The 9,286-nt window shown below is 32.7% G+C and overlaps 1 protein-coding gene across 1 annotated transcript; it reads left to right on the plus strand.

Annotated features, from left to right (window-relative positions):
• Positions 1-1,146: 1,146 nt before the first annotated feature.
• Positions 1,147-3,770, plus strand: LOC149933786 (uncharacterized). Its single transcript, XM_090156391.1, has 3 exons — positions 1,147-1,281; positions 2,570-2,669; positions 3,480-3,770. The coding sequence occupies exons 2-3, from the start codon at positions 2,573-2,575 to the stop codon at positions 3,704-3,706; spliced, it is 324 nt and encodes a 107-aa protein (XP_090012517.1). The 5' UTR covers positions 1,147-1,281; positions 2,570-2,572; the 3' UTR covers positions 3,707-3,770.
• Positions 3,771-9,286: the final 5,516 nt, after the last annotated feature.

Raw genomic sequence — 9,286 nt, forward strand, 5'->3', positions numbered from 1 at the left:
AGTTTAAAATAGAAATCAAATCCTGTAATTACAATTTTGTTTGATTGTGTTTCATCATGAGGGAGATAGGTTAAATTTGTTCTACATTTTCATTGCTGTCATGTTCAATCATATTTTACCGCCCTTATTTCGTTCAAGGAAATAATGTCCGAAACAGAACACCGTCATGGTGTGTTTCTCCGCCAATTTATGTCGAACACAATCCAAAGTACTTAATTTCCGTTATTGGCTACGAATGATAAAAAACCTATTCTGATCACTGAATCCCTGCGTAAAAATAGAAAACGTAAATACTTGTTATGTTTTCATTTTCGATTGACTTTGACCTTGCACTAAAGAGTGACCTTGAGCAAACTCTCCCTATCAAATGAATACTATCTTTGTTCCTGCGTTGGAATTTAAAAAAAAACTTTCATAAAATATATTAATATTGGTTTTGTCTGGCAACACCAAATAAAATATAACCTCACCATGAAAGGCGGCGCTTAAACACCACATCATCTTTTACAAGTACTTCGACTGACAAAAGAAAAATGGCCAGCTGTAGTACTGTCACAGAGCGCCTGTGCTCTGCTTTTCAATTGTCTTCGCAATAATTTTATCTCAAATGCCTTTTAGTCTAAATTTAATTTCTTTACGAACCACTTTTACGGTTTATTTAAACTATAGGTATATCGCCAGAAATTTGCGATTAATGAAATGGTGTCATTGGTTTTATATTGAAGATAAGATCTGCTCATAATGCATCATCAGAATTTATTTTCTGATCATGAAAGGGCGGTACCTTAACCTCAAAATAAGGTTTAGATCTTCAAATATGACTGAAATTGTTTTCGATTACGAATCTCAAGTTTTGATGAAGCAGCGGATGTTTGGAATCTATAGTTTTAATGAAAACGAGATGAAATGAAGAAATAATATAAAAAGAAAGATCACTTATTGGTTAACCACTTGAAAAGTATTTAAAATAGGAGAAGTTATGAGGTTAATTTTGTATTTCAAAAACCCGGCAAGGACACAAATCAGCGAAATGAAGGGTAAATTACAAAGGACTTTAAAATCGAGAGATAAATAATATATCATAATGGATGCGGTGCTGTTTCCATTTAATTAAAATACGTATCAAATTCATAAGTCAAATGAGAAAAAAAAACAATTAACCGAACAAGTACCACGTCATTGATTTTCCAACAGATAAATAGGGCAAACCCCAGTAACACAAATCACAAGTATATCTTACACTCTCAACCACTGCGTCATCTCTTGAAGATCTCCAAACCAGTAAGTAAACGGACGTATTCTTTTTATAAATTTTACATAAGAATTGATCCATGGCGCTGAAGCAAATTAGACGAAACACTTTTTTTTTTATATTGGAAAATTAAACTTGGAAAAGACCTTAAACTATTTTTAACCTATGGGTTAAAATTCTTAAAAAAAGTTGGAAGCTGTGTGATATTGCTGGTGTGCATTTTGTAAAATAATCACGTTAATAATTATCATACAAATGTATAACAGATAAATTAAATTAAAATTGATCCTTAATAAAGTAAAGATTGTATTTGGTTAAAATTAATAAGTATTTAGTGTGAACTTTAATATTGCTTAAATAAAAAGGAAACTTTATAGGCAGTAACTAACTAGCTAAAAGTCGTGCGTTGTCATAAACGTTAAATATGGAAGTCAAAAAATTAAATTTCTGCCAAAAGGGCCAGATCTTTTTCAGAATGCAATAGTCATAACTTTCTTTTTAGCACAATAATCACTGAAATAAATGAAGATGAGTCCCATGTTTCCGCACCCTTTTTTAATAAACAGAATTTTAAGTAGCTATAGGCAAGAAGCACTTTGTCAAAGATCTAAAAAGTGTCATGAATAAAAACGAAAAGCTCAAAAAAACTATTTTTTTAGATAGTTAACGTGAAAAAGAAAGAGCATACCATTATTGACTGGAAACTAAGCTTAATTATAAAAAAGTGCTGTACTTGGGCCTATAGGCCTTTGAGACGAAAACAAATATTAAAATTAACGACAATAACCTATTCAAAAGTTAAAATTGCCTTTAATTAAAGGTTTTCTAATAATTATTATCACGTTTTAGAAGAAGTTTCTTGAAAGAGAATTAAAATAGTCATTTTTCTATTCATGGTTTTGAAAGAAGCTAATGTTAAAATTAATCCACAGCAATTTTAGCCTTAGCCCTAAGAAATGCTTTTAGAGAGTTTGGTCTTAAATTTAGCGGATTTATTATGCACATCGAAGACCTTCAATTTCCATAATATGTCCACTTTTTCCCTTTAATATCACATCCACTTTATAAATACGTCAACGGCACTTTATACTTCACTTATCCTGAAAAGTGTTTTTTAATATTGCCTGCCCGGTATTAAATCTATGATATTATTGTAACGGAAAATAGTTTTATCTTTCATCACTATTTATATTATCATTACCTTATTAACCCACTTTGCCACTATAAATATTTTTACTCATTACAAAGACGATTTGACATTTCAAGAATAAATTTATTAATTTACTTAAAATGTCAAAATTACTTTAATATTTTCAGATAATGTCCAGGTTCTTTAAATCAAAATTGAGAATCTTTTTACTAATTACATTTGTAATGTTGATGATGATGAGTATTGAAGCAAAGAAGTTATTAGAAAGTACGTATGCAGCTAATTCATCAAATCCAAACTCATTATTTTAAATAATAATTAATGTTATTCTTTTTATTCCTTTTTATATTCTTATTATTTTATAATTTTTAACTATGTTAATAAATATTATAAACAGTTTTTTTGCTAGATTATATCGATTCAATATTTATTGTTTAAAATATTTTTATATTAAAAAGCAGTGTTAGTATTGATTTGCATTTATTTATGTATTTTTATTTATCGCTTATTAAGAGCACATCCATTTTCGATTATTTAAATACTAAAAATAATGAGTTTGTTTTTTAATTGAAAGCATATTCCAATTAATTATTTTAACCAAACACAGAATAATTAAAGCGAAAATTCTTAATGTTAAACGTGTAACTTGTCCAGGGTAAATAATATAAGACGGAAATGTTCTAAGTTGAAATTAGTAATATTCGAAACCGGCCTTCAAACTAACATTTCCTATTATATTCTTTTACACATTCAATATTTGAAGGTTTGGATTCTAGAAACGTATATCAGCTAAGGTAAATGCATAAATACACTATTAATTGTTCTAGTTAATTGATAATATGTGGAGCCAAAACTACTTTGTATTTTGCTTTTACTTAAGGAAGGCTTCCCCACCACAAACCATAAGAATTATTCGTTTCTGGATAATTACTAACATTCAACAACATGTCACATGAATTAATTTTTAAATCTTAACCTCAATTTTAGATATTCAGTTTAGTTGGCGGAATATTTTGACGAACTGTGTTGGTGCAAAAATGTCCAAGCTTTTAAAAAATGTTATTGGTTATTATTTAGGATGCACAAACTTGGATGAATGTGATGTCGTCTGCAAAGCTAATTTCACTCTAAAGTGTGGACAGGTTCCGAATTGTGGACCTGAACCGGATCCAAATTCCTGCAAAGATAGATGCTATTGTAAGGCATCAAAGGAATTTATGATATATTGTATAAATTATTCTAGATCGTCCGATGCAATTGCCAAAGTGTGTGAAGTACGTCACCAACTTTGGAATCATCCATAAAAGAGATAAACTAAGTTATGTATTTCATTGTTAAGAAATAAATTAAAACTTATAATTAACCTTAGCAATGACTTGATATTAAATTATTGGCCCCTATGTGTAATAAATTTCTTAGCTTGCTAAAACAAATGTTTTCAGTGATTTTTAATTTATCTTGTGCATATTGATCACTACACATTATGGCTTCTTCAAGTGATGTCAAACACTCATTTTCTTATTAATCAATTTTAATTTGATATTCATAAAAAATAAAAATCTGTAGCATTTAATCTTGGTCCCTCTTCGGAAAGCGTCTTTAACCAAAAGTTACCTGAAGACTTACAAACATGGCAAATAGGGTCTTGGCCCATATGCGAATTGACAGAATAGTCCACAATGAGAAAGGATATAAAAGCTTCTCTCTAAACATTTTCTAAGAAATTGAATATCTTCCGAATAGATCCTCGAGTGAAAACCTTAATAAAATTGAATAACGGTCCTATTTCGTGCTCGTAACTACCGTGCGGGAAATCTGGCTTGCGAGTTATTGGTGGAGAATAATATATATGAAATGTTAAGATAAAAGGAACCACCGTCCTATGGACTGCGTTGAAAAGAGTGATACAATACGCGAAGAAGTAGAATATTTCATAATAAAAAAGAATAAAACAGCTTAACGTTTTACTTGACATCTGAGACTTCATGTTAATAAATAATATACTCGATCAGACCAACATGTGAAATTAATATGTTCACTAAAGCTTACGCTTTCTCCGTTATTTTATCAAAGAACGCAATCTCATTGATCTTGGTCTTACAATATTACTTAATAATGTTATACATTCATTCAGACACGCTTACAAAAACCCCTGTCAATTCATAACCGGATGCTAACTCAACTATTCTGACAATTCACATTAGCATGCTGAACACTTTAATAATTTCCTAGTTTTTTCTCGGAATGGTGGCGTTGGTTAAGTTTCTATTATGCTTTAGTTAACTATGTAGTTCCGAATATTTAAGCAGGAAAACCAGTTTCTGATTACTTGTTTTGCACTTTGATAACGTTAACTTTAATCTTTTATTTTTCTGCCAGTCATAACTAGAGTATTTTTAGTTTAAAAAATCGAGATGGTCAAAGTGGTTGTCTTTGGTCTTATTTTAAGTGCAGGGTTGGGAAACTGGCGAATTATTGCTTCGGGTTTTTTTTTAATTTTTTTGCTTTGGTAAGGGTTAGAAAGTGTTGTTTTTAAGATTATATGATTAATTATGTATGCCATACTATAATAATCGTTACAACGAAATAAATGTAGTTGATTTTATCCCGAAAGATTATCGGATTTTAAAGAATATGCATCTGCTTTATATAAATTTTAAATTTTCAATGCAGGGGAGTAAAATTATTTTATTAAATATTATTATATTAATCTTTGGTATCTTGTCTGTGATAAGGTAAAGATGTCTCACTAGAATGGACAGAATAATACGAAATTGTTGTATAATTTTTAAATTCCGTTAATAATTTCCTTAAGTATTAAAGTAAGGAATCCTTTTTGGGACCCTTATACTTAAAATAAAAATAATTGTTATCCCCTAACGAGCGCAACTAAAAGGAATGTTGCCGTTTACAGAAAACGAATTTAAACAAGTAAAGAAGGAGGATAAATACTTGCCAATGTTTGACAGAAAGCGTCGTATTTTTATTTAGCCTCAAATGATAGTTCAGTTGAAGAGATATTTTTTTTGTCGTTCAAAGAAGTATTTATTTATTCAGCAATGCATTAGTCATAAAAAAATTACAATCGAAGCCCAAACAAAACATACTACAAGGAACATTTTACCGTGTTGTTTCGTTCAACAAAATGATGTCGAAAACAGAACGACGGCATTGTCTGTTCCTCTCACGATTTATGTCGAGCATATGCTAAAATAATTAAATTTTCATAATTAGTCTAAAATTATAAATTAAGATCATTTCAATAATGAATTTCTTTATACGAGTAAAGAAGATTTGTATTTAGAAAAGGTTAGATTTTGTAACGTGATTATTAGGGATGCGACGGATAACCGGAACGGCAACCAAGAAGAACCGAGTAAATTCTAGGAACCAGAACCGATAATATAAAAATTTTCTAACCGTATCCGGAACCGGAACCGATATTGGTAAAAAAATTATAACCGGAACCGAGTTTTTCATTGTTTTAAACGGTTCTATAACTTTATTTGCAAACATTTCGCGCATTTTAAAAATTAGTAATTAAATTTCCTAATTTACTATTAGTTTTTCATATAAGCTCATTTTTATCCTATCTCACTCTATGTGGGTTTCTACGTTACTGTCAACTGACACACCCTTAAGTATTCTCAATTGAAAATGGGCTCGTCCTCCAAATGTTTGCTTTCAAAACTGGCATAACCCGAAAATCCGCCATAGTTTTAGTTGTATTTTCTTCAATTAGAAAACTTGACACAATTTCACAAATGTAGCTACTGCTACTAGTGTGCCTTCCGAGCAATTATTTATTGGGGCAATGGGCAAGCTTAATTTGTGATCACCTTCGCAACCGAGTTAGCGGAGAAACAGCAGAAATGCCAGTGGCGTAAATAACGCCCCAGCAGACTCCGCAATGCGGGGTGGGGTAGGGGCTTTCCATTGAGGGGCCCCCAAATTGCCTATGGGACTGTGTATGGTCCAACCGCGCGAGGCCTCGTCTATTTTTTTTCTCTTGTCAGCTCAATTTAATGTTTTACTTGCTTCGAATATTTCTTTGTTTCTACAGGCGCGCCCAAAACTTTATAAATACAACCACAATAACCGTCACATGAAAGTAACATATTGAAGTTTGAAAAGTATCGAGACACGTGTTTTCTAGCATTTCGTTAAACTTGTAAATTAATAACTAAGTTGTGTTTCTGAGTTTAAAGTTTTTTAGGGTAAGCCTAATTCGTTAGCATAATGCAATTGCTGGCCTGGGTAGGTTTTGTCTAGAAAATCTAAAATTTCAAATTATGCATTTGCTTATATTTCACAAATGACATATAAAGCTTATAGAACCTCAACTGTGTCTTTTCCCGCCAATTTACATAGTAGTCAAACAGTAACACATGCATTCGGTGAAGCTACACTCCATTAAAAATTCAAAACCATTCTCATTTTATTATTGTGGATTTGTGTATCTTAAATTCATAAACGACTCTAAAGACTAAAATACACTTCGTATCAAACTGTTGTTACTGTTAATGCCTTATTAACATTCGCGACCGTTTACTCACTCTACATCGGGGGCTAAGCTCCTAGACCCCCGTTTCATTTCTCTTTTCCCCTTCAACTTCTAAAACGTTCCTACGCCCCTGAAATTAGGAGCGGAAGGGAAGGCAATGTCTCCCCAAAACTTAAAAGTACATCATTACCCCCCCCCCCCTTCCATCTTGAAACGATGAAACCGTGGGAATTTTCAAACAGAAGATTTCATTTTTACCCTACTTTATTGAATTAACAAATTACGCGCTTACACGAGTTCCCTACGAGAGAATAGTAGCAATAATTTTTTTAATTATTTTACATTAAGTCATCTAGATCGTGATTCTGGTCGGACTTGGGAGCCTTAACTCCAGACTTGCAAGTTCTACCAGAACCTCTGTTTTTAATGCTCCAGATGCTGATTGCCGTGATTTATCTAAATCGTTACACTTCGGGCTTAAAGCCATTTTAAAGCATTTTATATATTTAACATGCAAGTACGTGTTAAATCTAATTGTAGAAGGCGATACATGTTAGCCCTAACTCTAGATGGTGATAATCGTGACTCGGCCTTAATGATTATAAGAGACCCCAAAAACAGTTTCGCGGGAGGATCCGAACCCCTAGCTACGTTACTGAGAAAGCTACTATTTTTAAATTATAATTTATCAAAAACAAATTTTATATTCTAAATAAATAAATGTGGTGTATTTTATTTATCTTTAACTTCATTTTAATTGCTTGTGTATTTATCTTTAATTAATACTAAACACACCGGAACCGTATAGGAACCGTTTCGGAACCGGAACCGATCGGTTCTAAATTTTGAGAACCGAAACCGCCAAATTAATATTTTAAGAACAGGAACCGTAACTGGAACCGATAAAGCAAAAATTTAGGAACCGGAACCGGATCCGGAAACGAGATAGTCCAAAAAAGTGGAACCGTTGCATCCCTAGTAATTATTAAAGTTTGACCTTGACCCTGACCGTAAGAATGTCTTTGAGCAAACTATTTAGATATCAAGCAAGCGATAAAGGTCATTTCTCCTTCCACCGGCGAACAACCTGTCGCCCCCAAACGAGTTGCCATACCACTTATGTTAAATTTAAGGAGCAGCCTGATGGCACGGTAAAGCAAGGAATTATCCGCCCTACCGACAAATTAGTGTTCAGCGATGGTCCTTTTACGGAAACACAAAGCTGAACTAATGTTGGGAGATATAGATTTATGATGACTGCAGTGAATAATTTTTGGCCTGTAAGCAGATGAAAAAGTCTTCAGAAATCTCGATTGTTATTCGGGCTATTGGCAGGTGCCTCTTCATCACTTCGTTTGAAAGATTCTAGTTTACCCGATTGCGTTTTGGATTAAGAACGTCAGTTAAAAATTACCAGGAGCCTGTCGGCGACTTCATTGATGGTATTGAGAAAGCAGCAAATCTCCAATATGACATAATTGTTTAGGGTGCACACACGAGGGAACACGACCGAAGGCTAGGATAAAGAAGAATGGTAGAACGCGCCACGGAAACAAATGCTTGTTCGGTCAGGATTCCGTTATATTTTTGGGACATAAAGTTGGAGTATCCGATTTTAAGCCTGGCGATGCAAATATCATAGCAATAAAGGAGATGAAGCAACTGACTGAACTGTCGGAGTTCGAAGACTTCTAGGGATGGTGAGCTATCTAGCGAAGATCTTTCCAAACCCGGCAGAGATAATTCAGCCGCTGAACAACGCTTTGACAACGTGGCGCGTTGTGTTAAGTGTGATATAGGTGATAACTTTTGTCACTAAGGAATTTTATGGTCGGTTATGGACCTTGCACATTCCCCTCCATGGTCCTGTAGGATCCAAATTGTATTCTTGATTGGGGCCTTTTTTTATAATAATTATTAAAATATTATGCAACTTCAAATTTATTTTTTCATTGCGTGAGTGAGTTTTTCCTGGTTTTCCTACCGCTGTTTTGCCTTTGATGAAGGGTTTGTTTTGAAGATAAAAGTTTAACATGAATATGCGTCCTCCAAGTCTGTTTTCGGCGTATCTCGACCATAACGTAAAAATATTATTTTATCTGAAATCAGTGCAGTGTTTCTCTTCTTTTTTAAAATAAAGAGTTATTCACTTAAAAAACTAGATGAAAGGTTTAAATTATAATTACTCACCATTTCTTTGCTTTAAGGTAGTCTTATTTCCGATTTATGTGTTTCAAGGTAGTTTTGGATTTCGGTGCTATGAAACGGTTTAGCGGATTAATTGATTTAGAACCTAAGTAAATGTTTAACTTCCCAAAAATACAAAAGCTCAATGATTTAACTACCGGCACGCTACTTTGAACTCAAAACGGTAAAATAA

This window comes from Leiobunum rupestre, chromosome 8 (assembly GCF_980474605.1).
Source record: "Leiobunum rupestre chromosome 8, qqLeiRupe1.1.hap1, whole genome shotgun sequence".
NCBI lineage: Eukaryota > Metazoa > Arthropoda > Arachnida > Opiliones > Sclerosomatidae > Leiobunum > Leiobunum rupestre.

Bases quoted from the DNA above. Each gene is read 5' to 3' on its own strand.
- LOC149933786 (XM_090156391.1), top strand. From the start codon at position 2,573: ATGTCCAGGTTCTTTAAATCAAAATTGAGAATCTTTTTACTAATTACA. The intron at 2,670-3,479 runs GTACGTATGCAG...GTTATTATTTAG, and splicing joins AGCAAAGAAGTTATTAGAAA to GATGCACAAACTTGGATGAA.